The 19,458-nt window shown below is 55.3% G+C and overlaps 4 protein-coding genes across 8 annotated transcripts in view; 2 read left to right on the forward strand and 2 right to left on the reverse strand.

Moving 5' to 3' along the window:
• Positions 1–14: 14 nt before the first annotated feature.
• Positions 15–5,579, reverse strand: RGP1 (RGP1 homolog, RAB6A GEF complex partner 1). 2 transcript variants are annotated; one of them, XM_058672732.1, is made up of 9 exons: positions 5,562–5,579; positions 3,449–3,583; positions 2,982–3,118; positions 2,659–2,742; positions 2,413–2,562; positions 1,994–2,140; positions 1,626–1,753; positions 1,244–1,433; positions 15–454 (listed from the first exon to the last, which is right to left on the reverse strand). In XM_058672732.1, the coding sequence occupies exons 2-9, from the start codon at positions 3,562–3,564 to the stop codon at positions 231–233; spliced, it is 1,176 nt and encodes a 391-aa protein (XP_058528715.1). In that variant the 5' UTR covers positions 3,565–3,583; positions 5,562–5,579; the 3' UTR covers positions 15–230. The 2 variants fall into 2 exon arrangements, with proteins under 2 accessions (XP_058528715.1, XP_004581061.1); XM_004581004.3 differs by lacking the exon at positions 5,562–5,579 and adding an exon at positions 3,932–4,059.
• Positions 4,595–14,442, forward strand: GBA2 (glucosylceramidase beta 2). Of its 3 annotated transcripts, none has more exons than XM_004581194.4 (17): positions 4,595–4,994; positions 7,541–7,632; positions 7,817–7,932; positions 9,755–9,973; positions 10,272–10,511; positions 10,741–10,843; positions 11,009–11,162; positions 11,256–11,381; positions 11,556–11,728; positions 11,907–12,011; positions 12,224–12,331; positions 12,419–12,570; positions 12,691–12,797; positions 12,926–13,068; positions 13,164–13,279; positions 13,394–13,585; positions 13,849–14,442. In XM_004581194.4, exons 1-17 carry the CDS (start codon positions 4,630–4,632, stop codon positions 14,107–14,109), a joined length of 2,772 nt encoding a protein of 923 aa, XP_004581251.2. In that variant the 5' UTR covers positions 4,595–4,629; the 3' UTR covers positions 14,110–14,442. The 3 variants fall into 3 exon arrangements, with proteins under 3 accessions (XP_004581251.2, XP_058528712.1, XP_058528713.1); XM_058672730.1 differs by having other exon boundaries at positions 4,948–4,994; positions 10,277–10,511; XM_058672729.1 differs by lacking the exon at positions 10,272–10,511.
• Positions 14,301–18,664, reverse strand: CREB3 (cAMP responsive element binding protein 3). The gene is made up of 10 exons (XM_004581005.2): positions 18,443–18,664; positions 18,066–18,200; positions 17,822–17,960; positions 17,689–17,750; positions 17,492–17,581; positions 16,029–16,135; positions 15,874–15,942; positions 15,189–15,273; positions 15,008–15,092; positions 14,301–14,930 (listed from the first exon to the last, which is right to left on the reverse strand). The coding sequence occupies exons 1-10, from the start codon at positions 18,551–18,553 to the stop codon at positions 14,593–14,595; spliced, it is 1,221 nt and encodes a 406-aa protein (XP_004581062.2). The 5' UTR covers positions 18,554–18,664; the 3' UTR covers positions 14,301–14,592.
• TLN1 (talin 1) overlaps positions 18,643–19,458 on the forward strand; it is a 32,192-nt gene continuing 31,376 nt past the window's right edge. For both annotated transcript variants that reach the window (XM_058672727.1, XM_058672728.1), the window contains exon 1: positions 18,643–18,960. The gene's annotated coding sequence lies outside the window, so the exon portion shown is untranslated. The remainder of the gene's footprint in view (positions 18,961–19,458) is intronic.

A 19,458-nucleotide genomic window follows, 5' to 3' on the forward strand; every position in this document is an offset into this window, starting at 1 on the left:
CCGCCACCCCCTGCTGACTGCTGACTTCTGCTGCCACTTCCAGGGAAACCACTAACAGCTGCCTGTTCATTTCTGAGTCAATAAATTAATGCTACAGCTGAAGGCCTGCCTCTCATTATCTGTGCCACTGGTCCCCCAGATGGAAAGAGTGGGTCCTACTCCTACAGTCGAGGGATTGAGTTTCTCAGCATCCTGAAGAAGCTGCTGCCAAGGAAAACAAGGGGACAGTTTCAGATGGTTATGGTGCTGGTGCTGGGGCCTGGGGCAGCGTACGAGGCCAGGGTGGGGCTTGTAGGCAGCACCTTGATGGGGAGGTCCCAGCTGAAGGTGTCCACAGGCACTTGCTCAGGACCTGTCCAGGTAGCAGGCTCAGACTGTTCCATGGGGGGAAGGAGCACCAAACCGGGCTCTCGCGAGGTCACAAATTCAAAATGCAATCTCCACTTCAGGGACACTGTGGGAGACAAAGATAAACAGGTATTAGAGACAAGCAAGAGTACAAATTGATGACAGGATGTGGTTAGTGAATGAGAAGAAAAAAACTGAATTCAGAAGACAGCAATCAGAGGGCAGAGAGCTAGGATCAAGGTGGTTTTATTGTTTTGTTTTGAAAGCAGTCTAGGATATCAGAGCAGGTGTTTGACATCACTTGGGAAATGTGCATCCCACAGTGAAGCACCTAGACTCCAGTCGCAGCTCTTTTCCTGATTCCAGCCTCCTGGGAAGCTGCAGATGATGGCTCCAGTTGCTGGGTTCCTGTCACCCACACAGGAGGTCAGGATAGAGTTCCCAGCTGCAGGCTTTGGCCTGGCCCAACCTTGGCTGTTTTAGGCATTTGAACAATGAACCAGATCAGCCAGTTTTTTTTTTTTTTTTTTCAAATAAATAGTTTTTTAAAAATCTTTTGGATGTGTTAGCCAGAGATAGGCAGTGAGGATAGCGGGGTCAAGAATCTTGGGATCCACAAGTGGGACAGGTAAAGGCCTGGGTAGCTGGAGGTTGAGCTGCTGGGCAATCACCAACTGCATCAGAGAGGTGCCAGCAGGTGGGGATGGAGAAGTTCTAGAAAGTGCTTACAGGTGAGAACATCTGACCCAAGGAGCAGCAGTAGTGAGGAAGCAGCCTCGGCTCCAGGTTGGGCATGAGTATCCCTAGGTGTATGTGAGCAACTGAGACCCAATGCTTTCTGCCTAACAGATACTCCCTGCCTCAGCCCCACTTCCAAGCACCATCCGGGTCTCACCGATGGCTGTGCAGAAGCCTGGGGTACAGCTGAGCGGGATCGGGAGGGAGAAGCTGGTCCTGGTGGTGTGCAGGCAGGACTCCTGGTGGCGCGCATGAGTTACATGGGACACAGAGGGGACACCTCCTGCCCCCCGGCGCCGCTGGTACTCAGGCTGAACACGCTCTTCAGTCTGCAAGCTCACGGAAAACTGAAAGCGAAAAGAAAGACACATGTTCACAGGTGTGTGGAAGCACTGGCCAGGTGAGAGGGTGGCCCACCCATCAGCTGTTTTACCCAAGGGGCTCTGGAAGCCCCCATGGCCCACTTCTGCATCCCACCCCACCTTTATACAGGCCCTCCTCCTCCCGCCCTAGCCCACCAGTCCCTATACCCCTCTCACCTGTAAACAAGCTACGGTTCCTTCTCCTAAGTTCAAGGTCCCCACCACGTCCTCACCGAGTCTGTATACAGATTTGAAGATGCCAAATGTCCCAACCTTCCCTTGGCCATCACTGATATTGTACAGATCTGGGGACAATGGGACACAGTAAACCTAGCGTTGACATTAGGTTTTTGGGGATTCTCTAGGGGGGCAGGCATCCGAAGCCCAAAGTTGGAGCCTCTCTTTATAATCAGGGATGAGGTGTAAAATAACATAAATTTTCCATGAACCTTCTGAAGTCACGGATGGCACTTAAAAACCTCTGTCTCTGAGACAGGCCCACTATGAGGGAAGGTGGGTTAGGGCAATTCTGGAAGGATCCTCACGGAGGCTGCGGCAGGATGTGGTAGCCATAAGGCGCTCCCCGGCAAGCTCGGTCAGCCATGAATCCTTCTTCCCTCCTTCATCCTCTTCCAAGAAAGGACTGGATGGGGCTACAGCCTCATCCTGGGGAAACCAGACATCTTGCAGGCCTATGGGGAGAATTGGGGGAGGTGATGCTAGCAGAGAAGAGATGACTGGAAGGCTAAGGTTCTAGGCTCCAACTTTAGAGGGCTGTAGGTAAGCAAGCCAGGCCTGGGGTTGACATATCTGTTGACAAGCTGTTCTGCTCTACAACCATTTCCTCCTGGCCTCCCAGCACTCTCACTGAGAGCTGGACACACCCCCTCGATCCCTCTCTTGTAGCCCCCTAGACTTGTGGTTGGATAAGGTTCTACCCCTTACTCCAGGGCCCCTTACTCACCAGTAAGCACAAGAACCCTCAAAGGGACCCTGAGCAAAGTGATGGGTGAGTTGACGCGCTGGCAGCCAATGGTCAGCTTGTAGACATACTTGACTGACTGACCTCGAAAGGAGGGTGGTCCGTCTATGGGCAGTGCTTCACTGTAGGAGTCTGGTTGGGAAGCAGGAGTCAGGACAGCTAGGGGGCAGCCAGAGTCCTCCCTCCAGGAGGCGTGGCAGGCCATGAGGCATGAGAATGATCACTCACATGATTTGGACTCCCCCGGGTCCAGCCTCAGGTCACAGAACAGAATTTTTGGTGGAGTAGAAAGAATACACTGACCTCTTTCACCTAAGAAAAGGGGAAGAAGACAGAAATCAGCAGCCGTGCTGGGGCACACACATTGAGGAAAGGCTGTGGACGGTCATCAGCCCCCTTTCTCATGGGGAAGTGGGAATACAGGCCATGAAAACAATCATTACTTTCCCCCGACACACACTATTGATGTGACACACTGCATAAGAACTTCACCCCAGGAGACAACCATGTTACCCTCTTCCCAAGACAACTGCCCCCACCCCATGCCCAACCTCGATGTGGCAGAAACACGGTCTGGCTGTCAGGCTGCACATCTGGCTGATTGGAGTCAGGGGGAGGCAGGGCTACTCGACTCTCACTGGCATGTAACTGGCAGTGGATCTGGGCACTGGCCCATGCCAAAGCCTCACTGTGAGAAAAAGACAAAGAAGAAGCCATTAGAGGGTGACTGCTAACAAATGCATTTCCAAACTCACAACCAATAAGGTTGCGAGGCTGTGCTAGTGATCCCAACACCAAAGACGAGCCACTGAATGAAGACAAGTGCACTGTGGGTACCAATGGAGAGACGGAAGGGGACAGACTGAGAAGGGAGCACTTTGTCACTGCCATTTCCTATGAAACAGCTCACAGAGGCAGGAAGTGGTGGTGTAGCTCCAAGGCTCCCCAAGCTCTGGCTTAGGCACCAGATGCCAGGCTTCCTTCTCCCTCCTCCATCCCCCAGTACCAGCATCCCTACCTGGATGCTGAAGTGGCTGTGGGGGGAAGGGGGTTGGTGACCGTCACCATACACTCAAGCACCTCCCCAGCCAGAAACACAGGACCTCGGCTCAGCTCAGCTACCACTTCAATCATGGCAGCTCCGCAATCAGATCTAGAAGGAAAAGAGGGGTCGGAGGTCAGCACCGAGGGAGGAAGGGGGACTGCAGCAAACACCAAGGAATGAGGGCTGCAAAGGCCTCGTTTGGGGCTAGAGGGAGCAGACAGACTTGGGGAGGGGGCAGGCAGACAGGGGTGTTGCTTGCTTCAAAACTCCCTAGGAGGTGGGTATCTCTCTGGGTTCCAGACCCCCATCTCTCAGTACCTTGCTATTTCCCCTACACCCCCGTCTCTGGCCCCCTGAAACCCAGGCTGTTCTCCTTTGCCTCAGGGTTCCATTTTCCAGTCCGAGATCGCGACCGTCAATCATCTAGCGTGATGGACACTGGAGGTCTCAGCTCACCGAGGCCCTTACTCACCTGCCCAGCCCTCCGGGACCAGGCCAGGTGCACGGTAGTGTCCGCGGCGTCGGTGGTGCGGCAAAGGCGGGACTTCCCTTCGGTTCCCTTCCACCCTCCAGCCTACAAGGAACCCCTTCCGGCCGGAAGCGCCCAGCAGGCCGGACCGGAAAGGGCTCTGTTGGCCCTGGCCCCGTGGGTCACCTTCCCACGCACTGACACCTGGAGGAGGGTGCTGCCCCGACACCTGCTTGGCGGGACCCGGTGTCCGGCTCTAGGCAAGCCCTGGCGCCGCGGCAGGGAGAGCTGGCCGAGGCTGCAGCTACAGCCCGGGCCGCTCCCGGGGCGGAGCCTGGCGGGCCGGTCCCCGGGGCGGCGCCTGGCAGGCCGGTCCGCCAGGCTCCTCCCCTCTCGGAGGGCCCAGTCGCCCTTTGGCCGGGGGAGCTAATCCCCGCAGCCCAATGACGACGAGGCCCGACCCTTCCCGCCCAGGACTTAGAGATACCGCCGCACAGCAGCCCGAAGCGGCTTCATTGCTGTCGCCGCCGCAGCAGCAGCCGGAGCTCGCTGACCCCACGGAGACACTAGCTCACCTCCGCGTTCCCCAACGTCCGGCACCCCCCCCGGGACGGCACCTAACTGCCACCGGCGCCCGCGTCTTGATTTGGCGGCCACTTTGGGAGGGTGCGGGGCCTGGGACCGGATGGTCGTGGAGACCCAGCATCCAAGGAACATGGGAACCGGAGTCCCAGCCTCGGAGCAGATCAGCTGTGCTAAAGGAGACCTGCAGGTGCATTGCCCCGAAGATGCTGGAGTCACGGAGGCTGTGCCAGTTACGGACTGCGGGAGCCCTGAGGCCAGTCAATCCCCCACGGAGCCAGGCGGCTGTAACCCTGAGGACTCTGGGCAGCTGATGGCCTCCTATGAGGGTAAAGCCAGGGGCTACCAGGTACCTCCCTTTGGCTGGCGCATCTGCCTGGCTCATGAGTTTACAGAGAAGAGGAAACCCTTTCATGTTAACCACGTCTCCTTGAAGAATTTGATTAAGCATGTGGGCATGGGCTTGAGGTGAGTACATCCTAAACCCTACAGTGCTCTCGGCTTCACTTGTTCCTGTTCAAACCTGTCAGCAGAGGTGGGAAAAGACTGAGAAGGCAGGCGGGCTCATCCCTGGGCCCCTGTCCCAAATCCTCCCTCCCCCTTTTTTCCCCCAAGAGTTCCTGCTGGGATCAGCTGCACTTTGTAGCCAAGTGGAATAGGCTAGCCTGGCTGCTCTGGAGGACACAATGTTTTATATGAGAGGAGGAGCTGCCTCGGAGGCCTACCCGTCTGTGGCTGGGGGCATTTTCTCTGCCTCATTTAGGCACAAGGTGTTCCAATTGAAGCACAACTCTTTTTCTTTCCTCTTGCTGTAACTGTAGCCAGTCAGGGAAGGGCTGCCTGCTCCCAACCCTGAAGAGAGGGTGATGAGAGATGCCCTTTTGCCTCGTGCTGGGGTCTCTGCCGGTGGTTTTCCAAAACTTTCTCTCCCCTGCCCCCCAAAGGATACACACACACAAACATCAGAACGCACTCTGGGTTGTAGGACCCATCTGGCCCCCCGCTAGTTGAGAGACTAGCCATGAGGAGCCATACCTGTGAACAGGAACAGGTGGATGTGAAGATAGACAGCAGCAGCATCACCCTGAGGTCATCCTGAGTCAGTGCACACAGTAAACATGGAGCTGGGGAGGGAAGCATAAAGGCTGGGAGGTCGGGCTCTGACCACTTCTATGTAAACGAGGGCACCTGCCTCTTCCCTTGTCAGAACTGAGAGACTGTGGTGGGGAGGCCACATTCCTAACCCCCAGCCCTGGCCAGCTGCAAGAGCCCAGTGCGGCTTGCACTTCTGGTTCCCTTCCTAGTGCCTGTGTGGGTGGCCTAGACTGGACAAGACTGTCAGCCCTCCAAGCTGCTTTGGAAACTGACTCAGGCGCTGAGCCCACAACTTTTTGGATCAGAGTAAGACACAAGGTTCTAAGAGCAGCAGAGTGGGTTGCATGTGGTAGGGACACTGAGGTCAAGAACAGGCAAGTATCCTAGCCCCTTGAGCCCCTAAAAATTAATCACAAAGGCTTGCAGTTGTGCTTAGCCCCCTAGCTCACCATGCCAGAATAAAGTGTGGTCACAGACACAGGGCTTTTGGGAAGTGGGACAGGGTCTGCATTGAGAAAGCAGAGGTGAGACAAGGAAGGACTCTGGACAGTTCTCCCTTCTTCCTGTCTGCTTATCTTGCTTCTCCCTGGGTGCCCTAAATCCCAGGTGCACGCCTTCCCTCTGCCAGGCCTACCTGGCCTCTGGTTTCTCCACTTTGCTCTGAGCTGGCAGAAGCTCTTCTGCCTTGTCCCTGTCTCATCCTTTGTGTTCCCTCCCTCTCCCTCACCCCCAGAATATGCTAGCCGTATTTTTAAATTACATTTCCCCTTCCTGTGCTCTGGTTTGTCTCCCCCTGGCCCTGGCCCCGCACATGCTCCATTTTATATTCATTCATTTATTTGTAACTTCAGCAAACGTTTATGGACTGCAGACCATGGGTCCTGCCTTATGCTTATTAGAGATTCGGGTCATACACCAACTAGTTTTTGTCACTGTCCCTTTCCCCAGGGCACTTAAAAATATGTCAGACTCACATGAGCAGCTCTAAAATAACAAGGCAGTGTGCGATGAGGAATTTAGATAGTGTGCAGGCAAGCAGTAACTGCTGCTGCAAACACTGCACTTGATGGCATTCTTATCTACCTGTCGTCACTTGCTCTTTGGACCATTGCAGGAGATGGCCAGGGCAGTAGGTCTCCCTATCTTGTCGTTGAGGAAACCAAAGCTCAAGGGCATACATATCCAGTTCCTCATTACATGTGGTGGTGGGTGGTTGGACAGGGAGGAGAGTGGGCAAGAGCCTGGCAGGACAGGGGTTGTTCAGGGAGGGGTTTGTTTGGTGAGTGTAGGAGATAAAAATTCAAACATAGGCCAGGTCAGATGTCAGGCACTGTTTCCTCTGCTGAGACCAGGAAAATGTTGGGAGTTTACTGGAATATTATGAGAAAGCAAATTCAGAAAACTTAGTTTTTTAAAAAAAGAAAGAAAAAGGACTTCAGAGGAAGTAACCGATATGTAAATAAACACTGGTTAAATATGGGTGGGATGACTTTTTCTTTTAAATCCCCTTCTACATAATATATCCTCCAAATGTTCACCTTTCATAGTCAGGAAGAAAAATAATCATATTAAGGAAATGATCATCCCTTGGCAGCCTAGGCTGGTTCGGAGGTTAGGGGTGGAGGGCGGAGGCCAGGAAACCCGTAACTAGCCCTTTGAACGCCACAGACAAATGCACCTGGCAGTGGAGTTAGGAGGGGTGAGGAAAGATCAGAAAGTCTCCTCCAAGAACAAAGAGGAGAAGTGAAGGGAGCTGGGTTACTGGGAAGACTTTGACCTGCAAAGAAATCAACAAGAGAGGTTTGGAAGCCAAAGTGACTAATCCTTGCAAGGTCCAACGCTGGGTGTCCAGAGAGAGGTGGGTACCCACAGCCCCTGCGGACCCTGCCCCTCCCCGTCACGCTGCCGCTTGCTCCTAGGTACTTGAAGTGGTGGTACCAGAAGACTCAGGTGGAAAAGAAAATGCCTTTCATCGACATGTTCAATTGCATACCCCTGAGACAGATCTATGGTGAGCCTCGCCCCAGCCCAAACTCCAGCTCTGCCACGAGCGTGGCAAAGGAGCTTCCTGTTTACGCAGACAGCCCCGCTCCTCTGTTCCCGAGGTTTTCAGAGGAAGCCGTCATTAAGAGGACAAGAAAGGGGCTTGTTTTCTTTTCCCCACATGCCACTGATCATCCTGATTGTCCCTGTAGGTTGCCCCTTGGGCGGCATTGGGGGCGGCACGATCACCCGTGGATGGAGAGGTCAGTTCTGCCGTTGGCAGCTTGACCCTGGAATATACCAGCACCGGACAGTCATCGCTGACCAAGTAAGAGCCTAGAGGTGGAGGACAGTGTAGCATGTAACCAATGGGTATAGATATAGATTCAATCCGGTCAGTACTGTGCAGATGTTCTCTGCATGCCCAGCCCTAGGCCAGGGCTTTCTAGAGACATGAGACACACATAGCACACATTCCTGGAAAGAGTCAATGGCCTTGGCGTCTCCAGTAAATGCCTTCTGCCCCCCTTAACACTGCAGCACAGCTAGAACCCAGCCACAGAGAGAGCAGAGGAGTCTCAGGTCACCTCACTTGGTGGGAGGGACAGGTGGTAGGCCTAGAGAGTCTAGACATTCATGGGAATCAAAGATGCACAGTGGAACTGTCCAGCACCCCTCCTTGTAAATCTTCGGCTGAGGTCAGCTCCCTGCTGCTGCTGACGCCTCAGAAGGTCTCTCTGGTTTAGGGCCCAAAAAGCCTGCTCTGCCTGGGCTCAGATCTCTTGGCTTTATACCTCCTTCTAAGGCATTCTTGCCAGAGCTATCTGGCCTTTTGTACTGTCTCCCTAATGACCTCCCTTTCGAGTTCTCTTCCCAGTACTTCCTAGCTGAGGGCTCATCTTCAAAGGAGAAATGACTGGCAAATGTCAAGACTCATTAATGATAATGCTGTCCCCAACTCTGGTTTACTGGTCCTGCTCGGTGCCCCTGAGTCCCCCTCTGCCTCATCCCTTAGATATCCTGAGGGCAATGCCTTCTGGAATAGTGACTCTCCAGTTAATTACTGCATGCTTCGAGTGGCTAGGCGCAATGCTGGGCTTCTCGTGTAGTCGGTATGAAAAACAGCCTTATGAGATGTGTAGCATGGTCATGCTCATTTTACACATGAGGAAGTAAAACACCATGCAGTTTAGTCACATGTCCAAGGTCACAGGGTTGCTGATGGGAAAGCCTGGGCTTCAGAGCCAGTTCTCTCTATGATCTTAACAATCCTGAACTAGTACAACAACATTAAAAGTCTCCTTGTACAATAAAAATAATCAAAGTTTGCACCATCGGAAGAGACATTGATTTCTCAGAGCCTCTGCTTCCCCAGCAGCTTCCATTTCCACTGGGGAAGCTGAACTTGCAGTGAATGGACACTGCAGGACCAGTCACCACCAAGACAGAGCAGTTAGTTCTACTAGAAAATAGGGACCTGGAGAGGCTCCCTCCCCTCCAAGGAACACACAGAACAGGCAGAGAAGCAGAATAGTAAGCAGACACATTATGACATAATGTGCCAAGGCTGGCCAATGTGGACAGGGCACACTAGAATGATTCTCTGCTGGAGGAAAAGGAGTTAACATCTGACCTAGACCTTGAAGGATAAGCAGTTTTGCCACATGGAGAGGATGCACAAGCTGTGCTGTGGAGGAAGAAACATATACTGTGCCCAAAGAGCTAAGTGTTTTATAGGACCGGAATGCAGGTGCTTAAAAAGGGAATGAATATGCTAGGCAGGGAGAGGCCAGGTCAAGAAGTCAGGTTAAGAGTTTAGATTTAACTTGAGGGTCATGGGAGTTACTGAAACATGAGCAGAGACTGACCTATCTTGATTTGTCTGTAACAAAGATCACTCTACTACCCAGATAAGAAAGGGCAGAGAGAATCGGCAGAGATCATGTAGATTGGGGCCCCAGAGATCACTGCAGTGGAGAGGGGAAAGGAAGATGGTTGAGGAGAGAGCTGGAGGGGGAGGCAGCAGGACTTGGGCTTGTGGGGAAGGCCTGGGGGACGACCTAAGACTAAGAATCCCAGCGGGAGGGGGAGGAGGAGAGGGAGGCTGATGTGGTACCGGTGGCATAGCCTAACCTCACCTGTCTCTTAAGTTCACAGTGTGCTTGCGTCGGAGAGGACAGACTGTATACCAGCAAGTCCTGTCACTGGAGCGCCCAAGCGTCCTCCGTAACTGGAACTGGGGCCTGTGCGGGTACTTTGCTTTCTACCATGCCCTCTATCCCCGAGCCTGGACCGTCTATCAGCTTCCTGGCCAGAACGTCACCCTCACCTGCCGCCAGATCACACCCATCTTGCCCCACGACTATAAGGTGAGGCTCCCCACCATCTCCCCCCTGTGCCTGTCCCCACTCCCACCCTACCCCCGAGATCTGCCTTTGCTGGAAACTCCCTGACTATGCAAGAGAGGGGCTGCAGGCATAAGCATCACACTGACCTCACCATCAGACATTCGTGTCTCCAGCAAGGAAACAGGGAGATGCAGGCGACGACAGCAGAGAGTACACTAGAGCGTGTTTGAATCAGGTCCTCTGTGCCCAGGGCCCATTCTGGGGAGTGGGACCTGGCAGGCCCTCTCTAGAACCACAAAGTACAATCTTCTGCCCCCAGGACAGCTGCCTGCCTGTAGGAGTGTTTGTGTGGGACGTGCAGAACGAAGGGGACGAAGCTTTGGATGTGTCCATCATGTTTTCCATGCGCAACGGACTAGGGGGTGGAGATGATGCCACAGGGGGTTTGTGGAACGAGCCCTTCAGGCTGGAGCGAGACGGGGAGACTGTGCAGGGGCTGCTGCTGCACCACCCAACTCCACCAAATCCCTACACCATGGCTGTGGCTGCACGCCTCACGGTAATGGAAGAGCCCCTGCCCCCTCAGCCCCTAGAGCCCCTCCTGTCAGACCAGTTCCTAAATTCACCTCCACCCCGTTCATGGTCTCTGCATTCCTTCAACTCTTAAGTCCCCACCCTCATCACTTTCTGGAATGTGGAGGTGAGAGTGCCCAGGGATGTGGAGGGGGCTGCCAAAGCCCAGCACACTGGTGCAGCTGGCCCTCACAGAGCCTTTGGCTCCTTAACAGGCAGATACCACGGTCACCCACATCACAACCTTTGACCCTGATGGCACTGGGCAGCAGGTGTGGCAGGATCTACTCCAGGATGGACAGCTGGACTCCCCTACTGGTGATGGGGGGGTCTGACAGGGAGGTGGTGGGAGAAGGGTTGTCCCAGTTTTGGGACCAGGCATGGGAGGCCTTGGTCATAAACAGGCCTGTTCCCCAAGTTGGAGGTCCCTGGCCCTGGAGCTGCTGCGAGTGCCTGTGCTCATTCCTCTTGTACTCCCCTCAGGACAAAGCGCCCCTTCGCAGAAGGGAGTGGGTATCGCAGGGGCTGTCTGCGTGTCAAGCAAACTACCAGCTCGAGGCCAGTGCCGCCTGGAGTTTTCACTGGCTTGGGACATGCCCAAGATCATGTTTGGAGCTAAGGGACAAGTCCACCACAGGTGAGAGGACCTGGAAAAGCACAGGCTCCCAGGCACAGTGGCTTTGACCTGGAGCCCATGTTTCACTCCACCTCCTCTGTGTTTCTGCCCCAGGCGGTACACACGGTTCTTTGGCACAGATGGTGACGCAGCACCTGCCCTGAGCCATTATGCACTGTGCCGATATGCAGATTGGGAAGACAGGATCTCCGCGTGGCAGAGCCCAGTACTGGAAGACAGGTGTCTGTAGGGTCTGGCTGTGCCTCTCTCCCACATGCCCAGATCCACATGGGACTCTGTCCACAGAAGTCAGCAGAGTCGTGCTGGGATTCCTGTCCCCACCCTGTGGACCCTCTGAGTCCCATCTTGGGCGGCCAACACCCGCTAAATGGTTCCCTCTGCCCACCTCCCCAGATCTTTGCCTGCCTGGTACAAATCTGCGCTGTTCAATGAACTGTACTTCATGGCTGACGGAGGCACGGTGTGGCTAGAGGTTCCTGAGGACTCCCTGCCGGAGGAACTGGGAGACAGCATGAGTCAGCTGCGCCCCATCCTCCGTGACTATGGCCGCTTTGGCTACCTTGAGGGTATGGGCTGCTGGTGGGCTTGGGCACGGCAGGCCAGGTGGTGCCCCCCAAGACACAATGAGCTGGGATGAGGGGTAAATGGCAGTGTCCCTCCTCCACCTCCCGACGACAAGCTAAGTTGGGACTGGAAAAGGGAAGCAGGAATTCTGACATCACTGTGTCCCCCTCATTCCTCCAGGCCAGGAGTACCGCATGTACAACACATATGATGTCCACTTCTATGCTTCCTTTGCTCTCGTCATGCTCTGGCCTAAACTCGAGCTCAGCCTACAGTATGACATGGGTGAGGGTCCCTTTCATGCTGCCTCTGCCCTCTTAGCTCCCTGAACCTGTGGTTCCAGACTCTCTTCTTCCCCTTCCTCTCCTGCCCCCACTAGATCTATATCCTGTTAACTATCTGTCTTGTGGGGTCACACCCATGGCCCCATATCCTGCCCTGAGCCTGTCCAGTCTCTGCTTCCCCCACCCCACCCCACTTGTACATTGTTCCCCCAGCTCTGGCCACCCTGAAGGAGGACCTGACTCGGCGACGATACCTGATGAGTGGGGAGATGGGACATGTGAAAAGGAAGAATGTCATCCCTCATGATATTGGGGACCCAGGTACGAGGCCAGCTTCCCTTCCTCACTTGGCACACCTGCCACCCTATCCACCAATGCAAACAGATCAGGTCCCCTCCTCTCCCACAGACGATGAGCCATGGCTCCGGATCAACGCATACTTGATCCATGACACTGCTGACTGGAAGGACCTGAACCTGAAGTTTGTGCTGCAGATTTATCGGGACTATTACCTGACAGGTGACCAAGCCTTCCTGAAGGACATGTGGCCTGTGTGTCTGGTAAGGGACGCCTGCACAGTGGGCAGTGTGTTGGGGCATAGCTGGTACTGGGGGAAGAGGCCAGTTGCCTACCATCCATCCTATAATACCTAGGTCTGCAGTGTCTTGGTTCCTCTCTAGGCTGTGATGGAGTCTGAAATGAAATTTGACAAGGACCATGATGGACTCATTGAGAATGGAGGCTACGCAGACCAGACCTATGATGGATGGGTCACCACCGGTCCCAGGTAGAGGCAGGGAGAGGTTTCTGGGAGGCCTGAGGAGGGGGGTCTAGGCCCCAGTTTCTGTGTTTTTATTTGCATGGAGGTGGCTGGAGGCGCCAGTCTGATCTTCAAACGTGTGCCTCTCTGATCAGCGCTTACTGTGGAGGGCTGTGGCTGGCAGCCGTGGCCGTGATGGTTCAAATGGCTGCGCTGTGTGGGGCTCAGGACGTGCAGGATAAGTTCTCCTCCATCCTTCACCGGGGCCAAGAAGCCTATGAGAGACTGCTGTGGAATGGTGAGTGGGACAGGCATCGGGTCACGGGGACCCTGGAGTCTTAACGGCCACTGAAGGGGTCCCAGGAGCCTCATTTGGGCCGCCTTCTACTCCAGGTCGTTACTACAACTATGACAGCAGTGCTCAGCCTCAGTCCCGTAGTGTCATGTCTGACCAGTGTGCTGGCCAATGGTTCCTGAAGGCCTGTGGCCTAGGAGAAGGAGACACTGAGGTGAGGGAGACTCAATGGAGCTTGACAGAAAAGTGGATTTTCCTTGGAGATGGGAAGCAATTATGAGACCATGTCCCCCCTACTCCCCAAAACCTGCCCCCTTTGCCCCTTCAGGTATTTCCCACACCACATGTGGTCCGTGCACTCCAAACCATCTTCGAACTCAACGTGCAGGCCTTTGCAGGAGGAGTTATGGGGGCTGTGAATGGGATGCAGCCTCATGGTGTCCCCGACAGATCCAGCGTGCAGTCTGATGAAGTCTGGGTGGGTGTGGTCTACGGGCTGGCAGCCACCATGATCCAAGAGGTAACGCACTCCTTTCCCCATCTCGTCCCCCTCTGTACTTGCACCCAGAAAGCTGCTTCAGCCAGCAGATTTGTTGGAGGCATAACCGCATGCATCAATAAGCCTTCTCTTCCCTGGTACTTCCAGCCCCTTCTGCCTGTGGTCACATCTGCCTCCCCCAGGAGCTCCCTTGAGGGCAGAGACCCTGCTGTAAATCAGTCTGGCTGAAATGGCTTTTCAGGGAGGGTAGGGGTATCAAGTGTAACCGCCACCTCTCCCCACAGGGCCTGACTTGGGAAGGCTTCCGGACAGCGGAAGGCTGCTACCGCACCGTGTGGGAGCGCCTGGGCCTGGCCTTCCAGACCCCAGAGGCCTACTGCCAGCAGCAGGTGTTCCGTTCGCTGGCCTATATGCGACCCCTGAGCATCTGGGCCATGCAGCTGGCCCTGCAACAACAGCAAGAGAAAAAGACCTCCGGGCAGACAGCTGCACAGGACAGAGAACCTAGCAAAGGGCCTAAACCTGGACCAAAGGAACTGCCTTAGCAAACCTGAGCCCAGAGTGAACCCTGGGAAGCGTGGGAGGGAGGCGCTCACAAGCCCAGCCTGCAGCTTGGCCTTTCCTCCCCTCCCCCTGCCCCTGCAAACCCTCCTGCAGCCCTGAGCCACCAGGACAATCATACTCCTTCCCTCCTCCCCACCCAGCTGTGCCAGTGAAGAGGGGTTGGGGTCATCCAGGCATTAGAATCACTTATTTATTTCTTTTTTCATCCTTCCCCTCTCTGCATGAAATGTTCTAGGATGTCACTTGATTTCCCTAGGTCCATCCATGGGGTGTTAAACACACATGGATACACAAATAAAAGACCCAGAAGGCCAGTAAGTGTGCTGTGTCTGAGCCTCCAGGCTTCCTCCCAGGACACAGGAACTGGGGGCCAGCCCTCTGCCCTCTGCTGAACCCAGATGAGGGAAGACCCCCACCCCTACCCCCTGGCTTCTGACGAGATGCATGCCCCCTCATCTTCACATCTAACCTGAGTATCTGTCCTGTAAGATGACAGATGAGGGGCTGTGAGTGGGCAGCTGTCCCTCGTTTGTGGTGCGGTTTGCTGGCAGGACAAGGATGGGGCCTGGGCAGGGGTCCTGTGGGAAGAGGTCAGGGAAGGGCTCCTGCAGGGGAGACTCCGTGCCAGGAGGCTGAGGCATGTAGTCCAGCAGGCAGGAAGCGTTGCCAGAGGCCTGGAGCACATAGTCTGAGCCAGCCAGCGATGGGTCTGTGCTGTCCTTGGCTCCCTCCAAGTGCGGGGCACACATGTCCGGCTGCTGAGGGTCCTCACTGGGGAGGGCGCGGAGCTGCCGGGACAACACTGAGGAGACAAGAGTCTTAAAGAGCCAGACAGGCCACTCCCTAACCCACACCTTCAAGGCACCCTGGGCCTCTTACCTCTATGCGCAGCTGGCAGGCTCCCCCTGCTGTCCAAGGAATACATGGCTGGAACCAGGAGGAGGCAAAAGGAGAAGAGCAGGACCTGGAGCGCAGGGAGAACAAAGAAGGGTCACCCAAGGAGAGGGCTCCTTGCAGCTTGCCCCCTGAGCAAAAACTCCCCTCCTGTCACTGTCCTCACCAGCACACAGGTGCTGCTGCTGCTGCTTTTGTTTGATATCTCGATCACCATGGCCTGGAGCTTCCTCAGCTGATCCAGGAGGGACCTAGACAAATGGGACAGCAATGAGCACCCTGATACCCCCAATGACACCCTCATGGGAAGCCCACTCCCTCTATCTGTGCACTGGGTCCTCTTTGCATTCTGCTTGACTTCCTGCTTGCATTCCAAATGACTTTTTCTGCTGGGGACAAAATATCCTAGGTTCCTCATTATGACAAAAACAAAAAGTAAAACCACAACTCCCTCCCTGGGCTGATGCGCCTCTGTGTTCATCTTCACTGGTTCTTCCTGGCCTTCTCAGCCATGCACAAGCTGTTCACCAGGCATTCCGTATGTTCTGCACCTGCTAGCCTGCCAGCACCCACCCAGCTCAGGTGCTTTCCTTGCCCGGCTCCAGTGCCCAGATTCCTGCCTACCAGCAGATGCCACCTGCCTGGGGGGGGTCTTCTGGATTGCCCCCTTTTCTTGGTATTTCTCACCAGTTACTTGTACGTTATTCCCCCATTACAGAGGGAGTCTGGAAATCGACCCCAGTAAAGACCTTGCATCTGGGAGTTTTCCCCGCCATGGGGAACAGAGAGCATGAAGCAGTGAGGGGACAGGAGGAGGCTGGGGGAAGGGAATGCCACTGCCAGATGCTTACAGATTTTGTTCCTCCAGGAGCTGGACTTTATTCTGCAGCTCCCGGTTCTGGGCTGTGTAGTTCAGGACCCTAGGGGAAGAACAGGGATGTGTATATCTGGCCTGAATCCTCCCAACACTGCCAACTAGTCCTCCCCACCAGGCTCTCCATCGCACCTGCTCTCCAGGCCTCCCACGTACACCTTCTTCTTCCGGCGGCTCTCCTGAGCAGACTTTTTGTTTCGAATCTTCCTCCGCACTCGTTTGAGAACCTGCTCCTCCATCTGAGCACAGAGAAAGAGTCCTTGTCAGAGGAGATGGAGGGCGACGTGACTCACCCTCCTGAGCAGTGCAGGAATCCATGGAAGGCACCATGCTTCTCCCCCTTGGGCAGGGCGGGAATCTCGTCCACAGCTCCTTTCACTCAGGGGCACTGGCCCAGCTATTAGAACCACCACCGACAGGCCATTTGTAATCATTCATGAAACAGAAATTTTTTTTTTTTTTTTGCAGACAGAAAAGTTTGTGAAGGAACCAGGTGAGCAGGGAAGGGAGGGAAGGGGAAGCACCTCCGAAAAGCCGGGAGGTGGGGTGCCTCTTGAAAGGGGAGGGAAAGAGACCCGAAACAGAAAATCTTAATCCCAAATCAGCATCTACCTCCACATTAGTTTCTCCACATTGAACTGACCTATTACCTCTAGGGTCGTATAGAGCAAAATCTCACCTAGCTGTTTAAAGGCTCTTGGCATTTCCTCAGACTTTAAAGAAGAAAAAGACCTGGACAAACTGAACACTTTCTCGAGCCCACTGCATCCTCTTGGTATCTGTCCAGAGCCCAGACACTAAGTAGGACGTTGGTTAGCATCAGACGGTCTTGGCTTCCCAGAGAGGACATGTCATTTCCTTCCATACTTGTCCTATCCACACCACTGACTGACCTTGTACTTCTAACAAAGTGACATTCCCTCCATCCTTCTGTTAACAAACACTGATTTCATTACAGTAGTGCCACTTGTCAGGAGGCTTAGCTCAGCTCTGAGCTCTGTAGAACAATTTTTCCATTCAGCAAGACCAGGAGGTCGTGGGTTTACCTGTCAGAGTGCTTGCGTGGCCCTTTGCACCACCCTATCCTAATGCAGCACTGGTAATTCTGCAGCTTTTTTTTTCTTCAAGAGAATACAAAAATATGTCCTAGCTCACACAACCAGGATCCACCCCTGCTTCTAGCCCATTAACCTCGCCCCAACACATTTGCTACAAGTCTCACCCACCTCCTCTCCACTGTATCTTATTTTTGACACAGTAACTACACACTTCTAGGGCACAGCGTGACATTTCAGTAATGTATACTAAGTATAAACATCAGATAAGGTAACAGAGCTGTCACATCTTTGTAAGAGACACATTCAGGATCCTCTCTGCTAGCCATTTGAAATGCAACTAATTGTCAAACACAACCTTACAAGTCAATCTTCCCATCCCACTGCTCTACCAGGCAACCATTGGCGTTACACTCTCCCTCCTGGACACCCTTCCCTGAAGGAACTTCAGTTCTTTCGTTTTGTTTTTTCATTTAACCAAAGTGTGACTCACGAGCCCCCCCTCCCTGTGCCCACCTCTCCCCAGGCCTGGCTCCTTACCTTAGTGAGGGGGAGAGTTTCAGGCAGGGTAAGCCCCTCCTTCTCCAACAGCCGCCGCTCCTCCTCGGTCAGCATCAGCGTAGCCACTTCCTGAGGTGGAGGGGTGGGGAGCCGGCAGCAGTTGTGTGAGGGACATCTCATGGAAATGGGGGACAATGGCGATAATCCCGCTGCACCCCGTTAATCAGGCCCAGTACCTGCTCTGCGGGCTCCTCGGCACACAGCGGAGGTGTCTCCTCCTGACCACAGCTCCCACTGTCTGCAGGAGGGCACGGGTGAACAGCCAGGCTCATGGACCCTCTCCACCCGCTCCGGACTGACTCCACTCACCTACTTCCACCGAGACATAGTCCTGTGGGAGTGAGTAGGTATGGTCGTGGAGCACCGGGGAGGGCTGGCACGAGCTGAGAGACACGGGCGGACTCAGCAGGGCGTCCAGCAAATCCTTGGCTTCCCAGTCGCTCAGCACCTGCAGCGGATTCCAATGCCCAGGCCCGTGGCCCCGTCACCACCATCACCATCCCTGGAGCCTCGCTGAACGCCTGCCCTTAGCCCCACTTGAAACCCCACCCACCTCAGACAGCTCCCAGTCCAGGGGAGCCTCCGCCAACTCCTCCTCGACCGTCTCCCCCAAATCTCCGCTCTGTTCCAGCAGGAAGCCCAGCAGGTCCTGCTCGCCGGGGTCCAACGCCAGGTCCATCTGGGCCATCTACGGGAAAGACGGGCCGAAACACTAGGGCTCACTATGCCAAGGAAGGACAGGCCCCTCAACTGCCAAGGGAGGACAGCCCCCTCACCTGCCAGGGAGGACAGGCCCTCCCACCTGTCCGCTGCCGCCCCTCTGCTGTCCGGCTTCCCTGCGGCGGCGGCCGTAGCTCTCCAGCCGGACCCACCCACCCAGCGCCCAGACTCAATTCCCCTTCAGCCTCCAGCACAACCTGAGTGACGCACGCAGCCCCGTGGCCTATCGGGATGTGTAGTTCTTTCCTCCCAGGCGGAAGTGGCCGAGGCGGTGCGCCACGTCCCGGGGGCTATGCAAACGAAGAAGGCGTTTCCCTCCATCGCCGTCGCCGCAACCCACCCCGCGAGGGCGGGGACGGCGCGGATGCACCTCCGCCTTCGCCTCGAGCTAGAAAAAGGAAGAGTGAGGACTCTAACAGGGATCTCGGGCGCAGTTGGGGCGTTTGCTCCAGATCGTGCCGCACCCTCGCTTCCTGCCCGGCGAGGAGCCGTGCCAAGTTTTCGGCGGGCCCCCGCGAGCATCGAGAGCTGGGGCCAGAGCAGCTTCCTGCAGGGACCCCGAAACCATAGAGCGCGGGCCCAAGGCGCCGCCCGCGGGTGGGGGACGCTCCGCCGACGGAAGTGGCCGAGAGTCTCGAAAGGAGGGCGAGGCCGGAGAGCGCTCCGCGCGTCCCGGAGCAGGAGCTGGAGAGCGGGCTCGCGGCGGGGCACCGAGCCGGGCAGCGCAGGTAGGCCGCGGCGGGGCCGAGCTGGAGCCTCCGGGCGGGATGGGGCCCCGGGAGGCGGACGGGGGTGTCTGCCGGAGGGGTCAGCGTCCGGTGTGCCTCGGCTGGCCGTCCTGCGGGAGGTGGGGAGCGGCCCTCTACTTGCAGGAGGATTTGGGGGAGGGCAAGGAGTGGGGTGGCACCGAGAGGCCGCAGGGCGGGGATGGGCAGTTGGTGTCGGCTGATAGCGGGGATGTGGGCAGGAAAGCCGCGGGTGAGTTTGGGTTTAAGCGCGGTATAGGTTTAGGAATCAAAGGATCATTTTTAGGCATAAAATGCCGGGATTCAAACCCAAGTGATGGGTGTGAGTGGAATTGCTCAGAGGTGACGTTTGATTAGGTGAGGGTCATTAATTTGTGGGTTGACCAGCTTAAGAGTTAAAAGAATTGGGCATCAGGTTAATGGTCAACAGCAGGAGTTGAGTTAGAAGTCCGTGTTAGGGATCAAAGAATGTGGTCATGG

Source organism: Ochotona princeps, chromosome 14, assembly GCF_030435755.1.
Source record: "Ochotona princeps isolate mOchPri1 chromosome 14, mOchPri1.hap1, whole genome shotgun sequence".
NCBI classification, from domain to species: Eukaryota; Metazoa; Chordata; class Mammalia; order Lagomorpha; family Ochotonidae; genus Ochotona; species Ochotona princeps.